Source organism: Megachile rotundata, chromosome 15 (assembly GCF_050947335.1).
Source record: "Megachile rotundata isolate GNS110a chromosome 15, iyMegRotu1, whole genome shotgun sequence".
Classification (NCBI taxonomy): Eukaryota; Metazoa; Arthropoda; class Insecta; order Hymenoptera; family Megachilidae; genus Megachile; species Megachile rotundata.
Genome location: NC_134997.1, coordinates 14,742,797 through 14,759,878, shown reverse-complemented (window position 1 = coordinate 14,759,878; position 17,082 = coordinate 14,742,797). Strand labels below are relative to the sequence as shown.

At 32.2% G+C, this 17,082-nt stretch overlaps 5 protein-coding genes across 9 annotated transcripts; 2 read left to right on the top strand and 3 right to left on the bottom strand.

Annotated features, from left to right (window-relative positions):
* The first annotated feature begins 175 nt into the window (after window positions 1-175).
* On the top strand, window positions 176-2,290 carry Ssu72 (Ssu72 CTD phosphatase). The gene is made up of 4 exons (XM_003703391.3): window positions 176-600; window positions 681-824; window positions 1,009-1,267; window positions 1,363-2,290. Exons 1-4 carry the CDS (start codon window positions 518-520, stop codon window positions 1,462-1,464), a joined length of 588 nt encoding a protein of 195 aa, XP_003703439.1. The 5' UTR covers window positions 176-517; the 3' UTR covers window positions 1,465-2,290.
* On the bottom strand, window positions 1,805-4,688 carry Ns3 (nucleostemin 3). Its single transcript, XM_012285668.2, has 5 exons — window positions 4,565-4,688; window positions 4,242-4,376; window positions 2,703-4,143; window positions 2,296-2,617; window positions 1,805-2,160 (listed from the first exon to the last, which is right to left on the bottom strand). Exons 2-5 carry the CDS (start codon window positions 4,341-4,343, stop codon window positions 2,025-2,027), a joined length of 2,001 nt encoding a protein of 666 aa, XP_012141058.2. The 5' UTR covers window positions 4,344-4,376; window positions 4,565-4,688; the 3' UTR covers window positions 1,805-2,024.
* Wdr33 (WD repeat domain 33) lies at window positions 4,616-12,863 on the bottom strand. 2 transcript variants are annotated; one of them, XM_076540435.1, is made up of 10 exons: window positions 12,441-12,863; window positions 12,291-12,343; window positions 11,363-11,826; window positions 11,011-11,280; window positions 10,658-10,809; window positions 8,408-8,505; window positions 7,875-8,235; window positions 7,599-7,810; window positions 7,188-7,523; window positions 4,616-7,100 (listed from the first exon to the last, which is right to left on the bottom strand). In XM_076540435.1, exons 3-10 carry the CDS (start codon window positions 11,684-11,686, stop codon window positions 5,692-5,694), a joined length of 3,162 nt encoding a protein of 1,053 aa, XP_076396550.1. In that variant the 5' UTR covers window positions 11,687-11,826; window positions 12,291-12,343; window positions 12,441-12,863; the 3' UTR covers window positions 4,616-5,691. The 2 variants fall into 2 exon arrangements, with proteins under 2 accessions (XP_076396550.1, XP_003703441.1); XM_003703393.3 differs by lacking the exon at window positions 12,291-12,343.
* Window positions 12,864-12,967: 104 nt separating this feature from the next.
* On the top strand, window positions 12,968-16,790 carry LOC100879115 (RNA-binding protein 48). Of its 4 annotated transcripts, none has more exons than XM_003703394.3 (5): window positions 12,968-13,343; window positions 13,581-13,771; window positions 13,872-14,060; window positions 14,160-14,639; window positions 14,717-16,790. In XM_003703394.3, the coding sequence occupies exons 1-5, from the start codon at window positions 13,239-13,241 to the stop codon at window positions 14,820-14,822; spliced, it is 1,071 nt and encodes a 356-aa protein (XP_003703442.3). In that variant the 5' UTR covers window positions 12,968-13,238; the 3' UTR covers window positions 14,823-16,790. The 4 variants fall into 4 exon arrangements, with proteins under 4 accessions (XP_003703442.3, XP_012141063.2, XP_012141062.2 ...); XM_012285673.2 differs by having other exon boundaries at window positions 12,969-13,343; window positions 13,568-13,771; XM_012285672.2 differs by having other exon boundaries at window positions 12,969-13,359; window positions 13,568-13,771.
* Window positions 14,838-16,745, bottom strand: LOC100879228 (uncharacterized). Its single transcript, XM_003703395.3, has 5 exons — window positions 16,551-16,745; window positions 16,302-16,475; window positions 15,818-16,238; window positions 15,294-15,721; window positions 14,838-15,226 (listed from the first exon to the last, which is right to left on the bottom strand). The coding sequence occupies exons 1-5, from the start codon at window positions 16,743-16,745 to the stop codon at window positions 15,029-15,031; spliced, it is 1,416 nt and encodes a 471-aa protein (XP_003703443.2). The 3' UTR covers window positions 14,838-15,028.
* Window positions 16,791-17,082: the final 292 nt, after the last annotated feature.

The following is a 17,082-nucleotide window of genomic DNA, read 5'->3' as shown; positions in this document are numbered from 1 at the left end:
ACCGATCGTACAAACTACTCCACTTATGCCCTCTACGATTCAGAGCGGCGAATTTAATAATTACGATATACGCATGACAATCCATGCGCGTTTAATACACGATTCTTCACAATTCATGTTACTGACCGTCGATTCTCGAGTCTTCGTTATAAGCTTCAAAAATAGTTACGGGTGTCGCTGTTGACCATTAAACTACCGAGCCTGAAAAAGCATTGCTTACAGACAATATTCACTACGAATTTTACTATGAGACAACGATAAGTGGAGGATCGACGATATAAATATATTTTATTTTACCTGCACTTCCAAATATTTTTGTCATATCGATTTGAGAACTTTTTAAAATTGAACATTCTAGGGAAATACGCGTTTCATATTTCGTATTACAATTTTTAATAGCATTAAACATAATATACCGAATGTGACAGACAACGTAACGATATTTAAGGTTAAGTGACATATTATCTTTTTTTGTATCGTGGTCTTTCTTTTTTTTATCGGTTGATCATTCAGAAAAATGCCAGCACCAAACTCGATCAGCGTAGCCGTGATATGTTCTAGCAATATGAATAGAAGCATGGAAGCTCATGCCTTTTTGAGGTAATTTTCTCGTGTCTGACCATTGTAGTATTCTCAACAAGGATATAACGTGAAATGAAATTATTTCTTTTTTATTTCAGTAAAAAGGGTTTCAACGTTAAATCCTTTGGCACGGGTGATAAAGTAAAACTTCCTGGAAATGCTCCTGATCGCCCAAATATATACGACTTTGGAACGACATACGATGAAATATACAATGATCTTTTATCGAAGGACAAACAATAGTATCCTAACAAATAAATTTTCTTTTCAGGCTGTGATTATAAGATGCTATTAATTTCTAATCGAATAATCATTCTTTATTACAATTTAAAATAATAAAAATACTGTTAAAAAAAATATGTTTGTTATTGTAGTACAGTATAATAATAGGATAATCGCAATCAAATTCCTTAGCTATAATACTAGCTATACCCAAAATGGTTTATTGCATATGTTGGACAGGAACCGTAGGATAAAACCTAAACCAGAACGATTTCAGTTGTCTAAGGACAAGTTTGATATTCTAATTACTTGCGAAGAACGTGTTTATGATCAAGTAATTGAATGCATGGAATCCAGAACTCCGGAGGATAATCAACCTGTGCATTTGATTAATATCGATATTCAAGATAATCATGAAGAAGCTACCGTTGGATCTTTTCTGATATGTGAATTGGTCACTGTGGTACCTTTAAATTTATCTGAATCTATATTTTTATTGATATACTCATATGGTTCAATAACATTCTTATTAATTGGTACACAATGTGTCTGTTGCAGCTAGCCAATAGCGAGGATTTAGATAACGACATAGACGAATTGCTTCACGAATTTGAATCGAAATTTGCGAGAACTATTTTACACACCGTGCTGTTTTATTAAGGGGGCTGTCATGTATGAAGAACCTGGTGTTCAGCAACAACGTAACTTATAAAAAAAAACTAAATTATACGCTATTAATATACTACCACATTCTCTGAGTCAGATTATGTGGAAGGAATTTCAGTAGCGACAAATAGGAATTCAATCCGTGCTTCCTGTTTAACGAATCATTACTTTCCATAGAATATGTTTCAGAGATCTGCTGTTATATTCTCTCTACAATTATCTACGATCCGTGGCAAGATACGAAAGCAGCGTCGTTACGCTCGTTCGGTCATTCCGATCATTACGAGCGAAATTAGAAAAAAAAATAAATATGATGGACATAAATGATGAAAGATTTTAATTTTATAATATATACACATATAAGTACAGATTATTCTTATATGTGTATGTATTTTATTGTTAGAATGTATTTGTCGTACATAGAATTAATATGAATCTCTGAAACAATTTTCAATTCAGAGATTTGTACATTACAAAATATGATTCGCTGTTATATAGCGAAAAGGCCTTCGATTCACACAATTTAAGTGACGCATAATCCTAATCATCGTAAATCAATGCCGGTCAAGATGAGCATACAATCTTCTTGTTTTTTCATGTTTCTTTTTATTTGCGTGTTTATTAAACTTTTTCCAAGGTTTTTCTTCAAGCGACAAACTTCGTGTGGAATCAATCATGGATACCGTATCCCTGGAAAATTACAATAATTACAAAATATCGAAAAATATCATGTAAATGCTCCTAATACTTATTATTATATATTATTATCAATAATTATACAAGGATGACTTTATGAAATAATAAATATACAATAATGTTACTTGCTTGGAATCGTAACGACATAAACCGTGCATCTTTCCGATTACTCCCTTTACGTGTGCAGTCGAGGTATTTCTTTGAAAAAATATCTTATCCACATCTTCGGAACTGATCTTACTCCTCTTGTTTGCATATATTGTTCTAACCGGTACATGAGTATTGGTAGAACGAATCCTTCTTCGTGGAGGGAATGTATGGAAAGTTTCTTGCTCTACCGTTGGTGGTGCAACGCAATATAATAGTTTACCGTTGACGAAATCTTTTAACAAATATCGAGCAGAACGTGGATTATCTGGTTGTCCATTTTGTGTCATGAAACCCCTATTATCTATAACGACAAAGTAAACAGTTAGTATATACGTATATACACTTATATAGTACACATCCAGAAACACATAAACAAGAATACATACATCCATAAGCATTTAAAATTTCTTCTGCAGTTGGGGGACGATCAGAATCTTCCCCTTCTAATGGCAGAGGTATCATAATACCATAAAGATCTTCTATAACATGTCTTGGTATTAAAGTACCTAATAATGTGATTGGTGGTACATGATCTTTCATTTGATCAATAGGTAATATGCCATTTAAAATCATTTCTGCTTTTGTGCAAATAAAACTGGGCATTACTAATCCAGGACAGTCACAAAGAAGTAGATCCTTATCTAAAAAGAGTGTCTGAAAATGCTTTGTTTTCCCTGGTGTTGCTGACACAGATACTTTCTTGTCCATTAATAGAGCATTAATTGTGGAACTTTTACCGACATTTGGGTATCCTACCAAACCGATTGTAGTAATGCCTTTTGTATATGTTTCACCCTTATAAATTCTTTTAAAAAATGATACTAATTGATCTCTACCTAATAATTCTGAGGAATTTTCGATTTTTGTATCGCCTTCTTTTATAGTTTCTTCATCTACTTTGTCTTCTACATCTTCTAACGCATGTAAATTGCATTTATTGTCTTTGGAACAAGACTGCTTTTCAGTTTCTAATTCAGAAGTTTCATTTGTCTGCTCTGTGCTGGTACTATTAATACCATCGTCTGCACTTTCATATTCGCTTTCCGATGCAAATTCTGAATTATATAAAGATTCATTACTGTCATCATTTTCATTCCTTTCATCATTATCATCGCTTTCACTTTCTACTTTGTCATCTTGTTCATCTTCAGAACTTTCTTCTTCTATTATGTCTTTAGTTTTTTGTCCTTCAGATGCCAATGTGGCAGAAAAGAACGCAACTTGTATACCAATATCTGAAAAATATTTTGCCCATGCTTGTCTTTGTTCCTCTGTTAAGAAATCTGCTTTATTGATAAGTATCATGTTCATTTTCTTAGGATCTACTTCCTTGACATATGCTTCTAAATCCTCGCAACGGAAGAGCAAAGGATTCCTTCCATCGACAATTTGCACAATAACATCACTGCGTTCTACTACTCTCCACAACTGTCTCCAAAATTCCAAATTCTTTTCGTACGGTGTTAACATCAACCCATCTACTTCTTGTAACATAGAAAGAGACCGTCTCCATGCCAAGAATTCTTCTCTTTCTTTACTTTGCAATTCACTGGCTGTAGTGGAATTATCCCATTTTGGTCTTCTGGGTATTTTTAAAAACTCTTTATTTTTTCTTTGCGATTCCAATATCTGTTCTTTTTCATCCTTTGAAGGTAATCCTAATCCGCTCCTTGGATTAACAAATTTAATGTTTAATTTCTCTGCATAAAACTCAGTCCCTGCTAATTCGGCGGTCGAAAGGAACTCTTGAAAAGAATCTTCTTCCGTAACAGACTGGAGATTAAGACGTCCCCAGTCGTATCCATCGTTTATTTCGGCCGTATGAAGCTATTTTATATCATAATTTAAAAATGACAAAAATTATTTAACGTATTTCTTACACGTGCATTAGATTCACAGGTTATAAATCAAAGGCATTACCTTACCATAGATGAACCAGCATTTTTTCTATTTTTTGAAGAACCGAAACGATCTCTGATCAAAGCTTTTCCTAAATTGCCACTTCCTGCTTTTCCTTTTTTACCCATTATGCTAAATCTTCTATTGCGAATAAGGTCAACCTATAATAACAAAACACAGCCATCAAATGTCGGAAGTAACGCAACCTCCGCAAAAATGTAACGTCAAAAAATTGGTACAGTAACCAAATCGCAATCGTAACCAGCATATATATAAAAAAAAAATGATAGAAAGTTTATAAAGATTTTATATGCGATAAAGTGTACAGAATAGAAAACTTTTGAATTACATTATATCTATAGTATCTGCAAATAAATTTTGGGATAAAAATTCAATGAAATAGTTCTGCGTCTTATTTTTATTAATAATTGATAGGTAAACTGTTGCGGTTCACAGTTTCTTGACGACCAGCAACAATTACGAAACGTTCGACATGCTCCACATGCTTTTCTACCCTATTCTCGCGCGCTCATCAATTCTCAAAATTGGAACAAGAAAATTCTTTTCGCAAGGCAGCTTGTGAACAGTTTTTTTTTGTTTTCATTCTTCATCATCGTTTTTTTGGAATAATATCGGAGTATCGGTTATACGTATATTTATATATTACAATTCTGCAGCTTTGTTCATCGCACTCATACATTCTGTGCGCAAGTATTGCGAGACACGATGTCGTACTTGCCTCGACTAACAATTCTCACAGTTTTTTGAAATCTAGCCATCTAATACGGATAATCAGTCGCTTCTCTGGTAAAGGACAGTTTTTTCCAACCGAAGGTTCCTTCCAAAAGAAAATATACTTTCATTCAAGTACACTATACTAACACCCCATTTCAAATTCCTGTAACGAGGAGTATAAAATGGCTTGCAACATTTCTGACACAAGTACTTATTAGAGAAATGCGGATAATCGAATTTGCCTGGGTGTCCTATCGACGTAACTCGAATTTTTGTCTGGAATGGATCAGGTCAATCAGATTCAATAACAGCGTCAACGCCCAATACCGGATGTGAGATCAAGTGGCTTTTGGAAATGTGGGAACTTTGAAATTTGAGAATCTGGGCTTTCGAAACTTTATAGCTCTCGCATATTTCGCGTCTCTTATGTCATGCGGAGAGAGCTAATCCGTATTCGTGCGAGTAGGAGAGCAGACCCACCCCTGTTTCAATCTAGTTACATCAATGTGGGTAATTCGAGCTGTAGGGTCGATTCAGCAAATTCGAGTAACCGTACATCCCTAATCCTCACTTTTTACACTGCAATGCATTTACAGAGTATCCACCGTTCTACGTATATGTATATGTATAATTCTTTATAGTTAACTGTACAATCTACACGGAACAACGTCACTTCGTGCGAACGACGAACGGCAATCTATCATCGTATATATACGTGATACGGACATTTCAACGATCACTTCAATAATTATCTCTTCCTCTGATGCCTCGTGGCGGATCACCGTCGCGTCCTCTACCGCGGTTGTTGTATCCACTCCTTCCCATATTATTGTCACTGGGACCTCGGTTCATTCCACGGTTAGGTCCGAGTTTATTTCCGAAATTACCGAAATTCGCATTAAAATTACTTGGCGGGTTCTGACCGGGATTCTGACCACGAAAACCGGGACCAAAACCTGGTCGATCAAAATTTGGTGGACCAGAATTGGGTCCTCGAAAATTTGGTAAACCTTGAAAACTATTACCGAACGGTCCTTGGTTTGGTCCGAACGGAGGTAACGGGCTCGGTCTGAAATGTTGATTCGGACCAAAATTACCGTTAGGAGGTCTGAAATTAGGACCGAAATTTCCAGGCGGTGGCCCACCAGGTCCAAAACCAGGATGCATACCGGGATGATGCATCATGTGCATAGGACCATCGATTCCTTGCATACCAGGATGCAATGGTTTATTCTGCATAGGGTGCTGAGACATGTTCGGATGTGGCACTAAACTTGGAATGGGAGGAGGCATGTTAGGATTGATATTTTGCATGTTGTGATGACTTGACATGTGAGATATACTGTTGCTTAAGTGAGGCATGTTATTGCTCATACCAGAGCCTAAACCTATCGGAATACTATCGCGTTTGTCGAAGTTGCCTGAAAAACCACCATCCCCTTTTCGCGGACCATCGTTCATCGATTTCTCGTCGTCCCATCGCGAACTACCATCTCGGTCTCTGTCATCGTAAATATCGTTGTCTAAAGGTTTTTTCAAAGGGAACCCGTGTGAACTCCTGAAGTCCTTATCGGCGTAATTACTCCTCACGTCATAATCGGAACGTGAACTAGGCCTACCAGGTCCGCTAGATATATTAAATCGCAAGTCCTCGTCGCGATTCATATTTCTCGCACTTTCAACATGCGAAACTTTCCTGAGATCTTCGTCTTGTCCAGTATGAAAAGAGCTGTTCTCGTTCGAATGTTGATTCGATTTTGTTCCAGTATACCTCAAATCGGTGTCACTGGATTGTGAATCCTCCGTTATTATTCCGCCAAATACGGGCTGATGTATCTTCGACGTTCGATCGCTAGCGCCACCGTCGCTCCAGCCGATCAGTTGATCAAATTTACGCTTTCCACCGCGATTCAGGGCTTTGAGCAACTCAGGATTCTGGGCGAACTTGGAACTGGGTAAAGGAGGAGGAAGTTCGATATCGGGAACTTTGGAATAATCTATTTCGCCATCGTCTTGCAAATAATCTTCGGATTCGTCCATGTTGTCCGGTGGACCTACCACGTCGCGCAACTCTTCTATTTCCCCAGAAAATACTAATTTATTTATAGCATCATTTCCTTTAGTGATTGCCTCCGCTAATTTAGAACCGGCTGTAACATTCGTGATTATAAATGATCGTGTCGTTCCTCGCTTAAAATTATAATAATAAATATTCGTCTGAATCAAGCAATACTTACGTTCAACAGGAATCATTTTTCCGTACAATATAATACCATTAGGTGTTACTTCGTTAAGGGGCACTGCACCCGGTGTAGTTTCAATTAATTGGTTCACAAATGCATTTAAAGCTTCAACTTGTTCCATATCTTCTGCCTCCATTTCGTTCCACTGTGCTTGGAAATTTCTAGGAATCGGTTTGCTATATGGTACCTTTTTGTTAGCAAATTTTTTCCCTTCGTCTACGGCATGATCCAGATCCAAGCCAGGAATTCCGCCACTTTTATCTTCTGGCTCGCCATCAGCATTGATTCGATCCTCTGGCCCCATACCAGGTATAACAGCTGCTTCGTCGGCTATGAAACAATTAAACCAATAATAAATAAATTGTTTACGAACACTGCTGTATCTATCGATGCAATAATGTATACCAATTTCGTGATCATCAACGCCAGCTTGCCCTGCTGGTAACGTATTAAGATTATATTTATCTCTCATTAAATCACCAGGCCTGTTTCGTGTCCAGAATTTCGATGTATGGTCATTGCTTCCAGAACAGAGAATATGTCCTAATGGATGCCAAGCTAACGTCCAAACTATACTGTCATGAGCTTGCTCTATCGCACCCACTTCCTTGTCGGCTCTAAAAGATGATCGCAGCATATAGAATAAATGAAAAAAATGATTCCAAAGCGTTAAAAACATACCCAACGTGCCAGAATAAAATGGCTCCATCGCTACCACCGCTGCAAAACAGACCTTCGTGACTGGGATGCCACGCAACACTAGAAGCTTCTTTTTTGTGACCACGAAATGTCTGAACTTCTTGACTTAGATTTCGAAGATCAAATAATTTAAGCAAATGATCTCGCGACGCGGTTACCAGCCAGTTTCCGTTCTCATTCCATTTAACATCCATAACCGTTGACTTGTGAGCATGTAAAGTTGCAAGAGATTGCCCAGTCTTTGGATCCCATAATTTAACTGGTTGTTGATTATCTTTGCTTCCAGAAATGACTAGACTTTTTTGTGGATGCCAGTGTACACACTTCACATCAGCTCCATGACCTGAATACGTATTATATGAACAGCTATACTAATTACTTGATTGAATTATAAGAACATGTTGTTTAATGTTGAAGAAGGATTGCAAACAAAACGAGGAAAAGTGTAAATGCAAATACGACTAACATGAAATAATAAAAAATTTGTTGTGTCATGCTGATAGCAAAGTACATACCTCTAAGAATTCGTTCCTCGTGACATCGAAGGAAGTCCCAAATTCTCACAGTTCCATCATCACTGCATGTTGCCAGCTTGTGATCCGTTGGACTGAAACTACCCACCCAAAAACAAAAGTTATATTCAAACAATACCCTGTTATACACATACAAAACAATTCTTTATTTGCAAATGGTCACAATGAAAAATCATTGATAGAATAAGTATTATAATGTTATGGAATATAGTATATATTTCAGTTTCATCATTTTATTTAAACATGTGTATAAAATTAAATATTGAGATAATAAAGTAATGTAATAAAAGATTGACTACACATTTGATTTTATTAATTTTTATTCAAATGATCCTTTTACAAGAAGGAAGAAAACAAAATTTGCGAAATATTCATTAAATTCGATAGAAAATCATTTGGAACATTGTGGTACACCTTACGGACATTATTGTGGCATGACTCAAACCATGATATGTTAAAGATTTAAATTAAAATTGAAATATATAATGACTTACATTTATTACTGATTTGTCATTTTGCTCATTAAATAAGTAAATACTACTTCATGCAATATTTATGTATATATCAAACAAGCAAATAATATTACAAGAATTTTATTTCTCTTATAATATCGTCTGTTTGGATTGTATATTTGTACATTTAAGCATGCATTCTTGTTAGATTTTAAATTTATGGTATCGTGTAAAATCCTATGAAACAGTCAAGCAATTGTTTTTTAATTACCTAAATAAACGATGAAAAATGAAATGCCTAAGACTATTTTTTTATGATTATTGATGTTCTTTCTGTATAATTCTTCCTGAAAGTTTAATACAAGCGATATATGCGCGAAAAACACGTGGCAATACATGAAAATATAGAAATAAATTTGACTTTTGCATCAGATTCAAAAGTTGATGTACTCATTGAGTAATGTTACTATGACAACATTAACATTAATAACATATGAGTGATGTATGTTACTATAAATGCACTTCGAGGAATAGCAGACATCAGTAATAAAAGGAAGATCTATGTGTAAATATTGTAAATAAACAAAAAACCATCTTCGACAGTCATATCTGGCACTCAAAAATCATTGCTAATCAAGCAATAAACTATTCCTTTATAATGAAAATAGATTTTCTCTTTGATGCCACATGACCATCGAGCGATATAACAAGAGTGATATTTTTTAAAAGTTTAACATTTATTGCACAAAAAAATGTCCGAAGTGTACATGAATTTTATTAATCTCTCTGTTACTCTCTCTCTCTCTCTCATCTGCAAAAGGGCACAAGTGACACAAATAGAAGAAGAAATACTTTATTTTTATTGTCAAAACCAAATAATACTGCAATATCTTTATTCAGCCTTATTAAAACTTGGATGATGTAAAGAAGGACACAGGATATTTATTTCTTATTATAATTCCATGGGAATCTCGACTAGGTATTGCTGCATATATTTCTTGTTTGTTTATTCGTAATTCTAAAAATATACACATTTTCCCGATAATCTGACCACATAAACTCCATAAACCATGAGCCATAAGGACCTAACTTCATATTTTTAATTATTTAGATCACTTCTGCCTTAACATTTTTATCTATATAGCAGTAGAAAATAATAAATTCATGCTACTATAATCTACTGGACCATTTAAATTTATTTAGGTCCCTAAGACTCTAAGAATACAGGCGTGTGTTATTAATGATTCATAAAAGCATAGGAATTTTTTCAGAATTTCAACACAGTCTTGAGATCCTATTACATACTCAATTTTTTAAAACTAACACATTTGTTTAAATAAAAACAATTTGAACTAATTGTATATGTATACTATCACTCAGTGTTTTTAATATTATTGTATCACAACTTTCTTTGTATATAAAACATAAAATTTAATGACAAAGATATATGTAGGTAAAAAAATTTATTTAAAAAATGTAAATTTACACAACACTCTATAGTGACAAGAATAAAAAAACACCCCATAATATAAAAGTTTATTTTTATCACAGACTTTGTAACATAGAAAATTTTGAAGGCCCAAAAAATGACATGTCTCCTACGTGTAGAGATCACCTGTGTACCCATACAAGAATTACTATTGCCAGAACAGAAGTGTTATAAAACCAGAAAAGGAAGAGAATGAGAGTCACGTCCAATATCTTAACTACAGCAAGGATGGACGGATCACCGAGAACAGTGGCGCAAGAGACGTAAGGACTAGTGTGGTGGATGGTATACCTGAGTCCTCTAATCGCTTCTTTGTGCGCCTGAAACATCTTGACGTTGTTCATATTGCTCTGCCAATACTTCACGTAGCCTGCATGATCTCCTGTGACCATCCAGCTCTCGTTGTGTGACCATACCATTGTTCTTACTGGACTATCATGTGCCTACACAAACAAAATAATTTTTTTTTTTTAAGTAATACAATATCAATTTTAATTAAGATGTGAACAACTTTTGTTTAAACAAAATCTTTTTATTAATCGCAATTCAATCCTATACCATAAATTTAATAAAACATTAGCTCAATATATCACAAAAGACTCTTTTTACTTTGTTAATAAATTATATTGTAACCAATAAAATACCTGTAAAATAGTTTCAAAATTAAAGGTAAGACCATTCCACAGAGTAAATTCTCCACTAGATGCACCAGTAACAAGACGTCTACCCTCTGGTGTCCAAGCCATACAGAAGATTGGACAACGCATTTTATTTGTTGCAGTTTTCACAAATCTTGTGGTCACTGCATTTATTGGATTGTCAACGTAACTAGGTGGTGGTAATAAGTCAGGGTAATACATCACATCTGGCTGAAGAGCACGTCTATCCCTATAGTCTCTCTGCCAAACTCGATTCTATGTATAATATTTATTACATTATTAGTATTTATTTATTTTTATTATAGTATAATTTCATTAAATAATCTAGAATTTCTACCTCTAAACTCTTTATGATGGCAGAATTATAATCCACAGTTTTGCGCATAACAGACTTTCTAAGTCTTTTTCCATCAAATTCATCTTGTAAAGTATCTTGACCAGCAGCAATGATTTTAGGAGCATGATATGGTCTAAATGGTTTAAAGAAACCACGGGCTCCATCTCTGTGATTAGTATATCGATGCTGATAGCTTCCAGAGGTATTTATAGTAGTTAAATTAGGAGGTGGAGCTGACAAATTAGGAGCAGCAGGAGGTGGTACTGACATATTAGGTAAACTTATAGCTGGTGGAGGATTTGCAAATTGACCATTTGCAGACATAACTAAATAATCTAAGATATACTATAATAGATTTAAATACATAAAAGAAAATATAAACTACATGGGCAATAAAGGATAAACATGTTTGTTGATTAATATCGTTTAACGCTGCTATGCTGAATCCATTGTAGTTATTAATTCTGTAAATAAACAAAAAATATATTTTTCATTATCATTTTATTAAATAGTTTCATAATCTCAATAGCATCTTACTGGTATTAATCTTACATTTAATATATATTTCAAATGATTTTTATTAAACTCACATATGGCATTTAATACATTTTCTGAATTACTTAATAACTTGAAAATATTTTAATCCTAATTGAATTAATTATTAAATTTATTAAACTAATTAAAGAAATAGATCATACTCATTTTTATAAATTATTGATAATATTTCGGCTACTTTAATACAAGACTTTCAATTGAAGTCAAGACCTACAATATGCAGACACAATTCAATACAAACTGAATTTTCATAATATGTAACAATGCAATATTAACTACTTAATAAAGGTAGTCTATATTTTATTTGAATACTGCTGATTTTAAATTTGTTAAATTTGGTATAAATACTCAATACTTTGAAATGAATACTAACAACTATTACTTTCATTGAAATTGAACACCAATGAAGGTTAGACGATATATTTCCTAGGAAAACCATATAATCCTGTTAACGTGATTTTTATTATATTCTTAAATATTTATAACGCAAGGTAAAACACGATTATAAAAATTAATAAACAACCTGTTCATAAATTGTGAATAAATTTTCTTTGATGCAGTTAACACTGTAAAATCTTTAAAATATATACGATCACTTAGTTTCACTGACTATATAAAATTGCTTTTGGAACGATCAGTTATGTATACAAATTAAAGTAATTTCTCCACTAAAATATCGACAATTATCGCGTTCTACTTCTACCGAATCAATTTAAACGCAACGAACAAACAGCAAGAGAACTGTATGTTCGCTTTGGACGCCATTACTCTTTTGGGCGATGACATCCGTTTTGTTCGTATCCACTTCCGACGATGCTCTTGGTGAATTATTATAACACTATTTCGATTGTATAAATATCAATAATAATAATAAAAATAACCAAAAACAACTTGATAAAGTGCAATTGATGAAAAATGATTCAACTTAATAGTTTTACTGTTTAAATAAATAATATAAAATTATATGAAGAATAATAGGGAATTTTATGATAAACATTTGTTATGAGTATATAAGTATTTTTTATTATTATGTAAATAAACATTATTTCTTATATGTGGGAATTATTATAATTATTGTTTTTAAATATTTCAATATTTCACAATTATTATAAAGAAAAAAAGTAAATATTTACATGATACGTGAAAATATTATGTATTTTCAGTGATAACAAATTTATATATAATTCATGATTTGTCTGAAACGTGTAGAAAGCTGTTTTTATTTAAAGACATGTAGAGAATATGTCAATTCTATGTCATTAGTATGTATTTATTTGAAAGCAACTGAGTGCACAAACCACTTATAAAAAGTATATAAATCATGGATGACAAATGCACAATAACAAAGCTTCCTCATCACGTTCAGCAGAAATTGTGTCATACACGACCACCTTACAGGCAAGGAAAGAGATTAACATCCGTGAAGGTAGCATTGTGGACTTGTATCCTATTATACTTAAATATATTTATATTCATATTTTAAATTTTATTGAATTTAATTGTAAAATTAAATACTGGTATCATTGTGAAGTTTATTAGATTGATGTCTATTATTATATGGTCAGTCAATTGTAATATGTATCAATTGAAAAAATATGTTTAATATTTTAATATCTTTGTTTTCTTAACAATATTTCCTTGACACACTAGCTCTGTGTAACAGGTTTATACAATAAACGATGAATCAATACATTTGATGATATGTGGAGTACCTAAACTTCAATTAGGTGAAGAAATAAAGAAACTTATTGAACCATATGGATGTATTAAACAAATACACATAATACCTGAATATCCTACAGAAGAATTTACAGAAGCTTATTATGTAAAATATGCTCGTATACAGAGTGCAAGGTTTATATTTTATATAGAACTAATACATAGTTTTACTTTGATATAATTTTCAGCTAAACAACTGATTTTATATTTGTGTATTCTGTTGTACATTATATAGAATAGCTAAACGTTTCATTGATGGTAAAAATTTTTATGGAGGTTCACTACATGTTTTTTACGTACCTGAGCTTGAAACTTTAACAGAAACTAAAGCCAAACTGACTCAACGCCGTAGAGATGTACTTATTCGTATAAAGAAAAATCAACAAGATGCAAAAGATCCAAATATTGACAAATTTATTCCTAAGTATGTTATAACAGATTCATCATAATAACAGAATAAATATATATATTTCTAACTGATTAAGAATATGAGTAATATAAAACATTCAACAATAAATTACAGAAAACAATTTCATAGAAAAAAAAGAACACCAGCATTACCACTTACAGAAGAACGTCTAACTCAACATTATCCTGGAGAAACATTATCATCTATTTATAACGGTATACCACAAAATATAGATCCAAGACCAATATCTGAACCCAGTCTACCTTCAACATCATATAATCATCAAGAAGATGCAATTGCAACTGCTCCGTATCATTTGACCGAAACTATTATTAAAACAGCTAAATTTAAAGAAACTGTAATAAAGTCTGATTATACAAGAAATAAAAGAAAAAATTATAAGGGACAATCTGTTAATGATAATGTCAAAGTTAAAATTGTTAGACCTCAGCTTATAGACACAAGTGCTATAGTAAAGTGGGATACTTCAACTAAAAATCTATTTTCCAATCCTAGAAAGATTGAAAATAATATCACTATTAAGTTAATGTCAAACAGTAATGATAAGAAGAAAATTGTAATTAAAAATCCGAGGTATATTATATGTTACACTCTACTTTGAACATTTTATTGTATTAACTTGTTGTTAATTATAATATGTAATTGTTTAGTGTGTCTCATTTGGTACAACCAAGCGAAGATCTTCAACTCTCAATCAAAGAAGCTAAGTCTCAGGTACGCACGGCTATGCAAATGAATAATAAAGAAAATCCATAATTTTAAAATAACATATAAATTGATAAGGAAAATTTTATTGTAAAAGCTCATTTTATATTCAATAAATACAAATAATAATTAGCCTATGCTTATTTTTATAGATAATTGTTTTTTACAATTACTTAAAATCTTTATTAAAAATTGATGTAAAAAAGATAAACTATATTTTAATATCGTTCATTAATTAAAATCTTTAATATTAGCACTTAAATAATAACTGTTGAATCCGGATCCCATTGAACACCATTTAATTTAGTTTTTGTAACATGTTTTTTATGGGGTGGAGTATTTTCCTGTAACATTTTTGAAGCTATACCTTTATTTCTAAATATTTGTTGTGGAGATTTTGTTGACAATGTTTGCCTTTGTTCATTATTTGAACGGTTACCAAGAGGAGTCCGAGCCTAAAAGTAAGAATGTTTATATGATATAATGATTTTTTGGGAATGTAGTTACTAAACTATGAAATACCTTTATAGATTCAGTATCATTTTTATCATTAGAATTGAAAACTTTCTTTTCTTCTGTTTTAATATCTAACTTAAGATATCTCTTCTTTATGGTTGTATCTACTCTTGCTATATCATTTCCAGTTTTAGATATTTTTAACGATAGTACATCTTTAGTAGAGCTACTATCATCAAATGTTATAATTACATTCTCTTTAGGCGTTTGCGACGTTTTTTTTTTAACTAATTGCATATCATGTAATTCTGTTGATTCAAATTCCAGTACTTTATCCAGCACCATTGTATCTCTCCATATTTTAATGGTATCATTATCATTCTCGTTATTACAAACATTTAATTCTTCTATATCTTTTTTAATATATACATCATTACAATTATCTTCCCTTAAAGTTGTTTGAGTTTCATTTTGACTTTCTAGTAATTTCTCTCCTAATGTAAATGTTTATTAATTAAGTGAGATTATATGGTTTCATCAATTTTACAGAATAATTCATTTTGAACGTTTCAAAACAATAATTTACTTACCACCTTCAGAAACTTTTTCAATTTCAGGTGAACAACTGGAATGTGATGTTTCAGACTCATTTGATCTAGCACCATCATCAGTATCATTCAGATCTAAACATTTTGTTGTACATGTAGCCAAATCGGGTAAAGCTTGTATTTCAGGAATACTAAATTCTGATGACATTTCGCAATATGCAAATTTTGGATAAAAAATATCTGTCTCATAGCTTCCTTGTTTGTGTAGATCTTCTCTGGATCTTGCTTTTAATAGTTCTAATGATTTTGGCATTAATATTGGAGTCCTATCAAAATTTGCAGCTGGGGATCTAGGATCAATTCCCAAAACTTCATAACGTTCTTTTTCTATAGGTGAAAGTTTCTTCTTATTATTTACATTGTTAACTTCTGGTGTTAAAAAGGTCTCTGCATTTCTATTTGGCTAAAATAAATTAATTAAAATAATAATATCTTGCAATCACTAATTATGACATGAATAACTTACCATATCTGAAAACTGTAATTTTGTACTTTCTACTACTCTTGATGGAAAATGTTTTTTAGGTGTTAAACAGGTCATTATTTGATCTAGGTTTGTTTCTAAATATTGTTTACTTTGTAAATGTTTTGGGATTGCAGATATAATCCTTTTATTTAATCCAAGGGATGTATAATTTACCTGCCGATATTATATATTTGAATATAAATTGTTTACTGCAATTCAAAAATAAATTTTGTATAATGTTCAAATTACTTCTATTGGTGTTCTTTCTATTCCAGTTGTTACTGATCTTGGATCAATTGGTAATGTTTTCTGTATTAGGGGTGGAGTAAATATTAAGTCTTTTTCAATTGTTGTATTATCTATCATTTCAGAATGTGCATTCCTTATTTCTTCCTTTTCAATATCATTGTTATGGGAAAAAAACTTGTTCATGTAATTTCCCATTACGAAAATTGTTTCATTAATTTTTCATATAGCCTGTGCCACCTTGATTTTTAATAAACGGAGAAGAAAAACTGGATTTTACTTATATCAATGATATTTAAATAATGTAAACACTTAACGGACATCTTCATTTGTCAGTTCTTTTAAAACTTGTTAAATATGTCAGTAGTTAAAAAGAAATTATGCAATTCTCTATTATTATTATAAAGGACTGTATCATTAAACTTACCTTAAAAATATATAAACAACAGAAAATTCTTTTCACCGCGTTGTTGCGTTTACTTTTCAAAATAAAAACCGACTAAAAGATACAGCTATACCAACATAAATAAACACA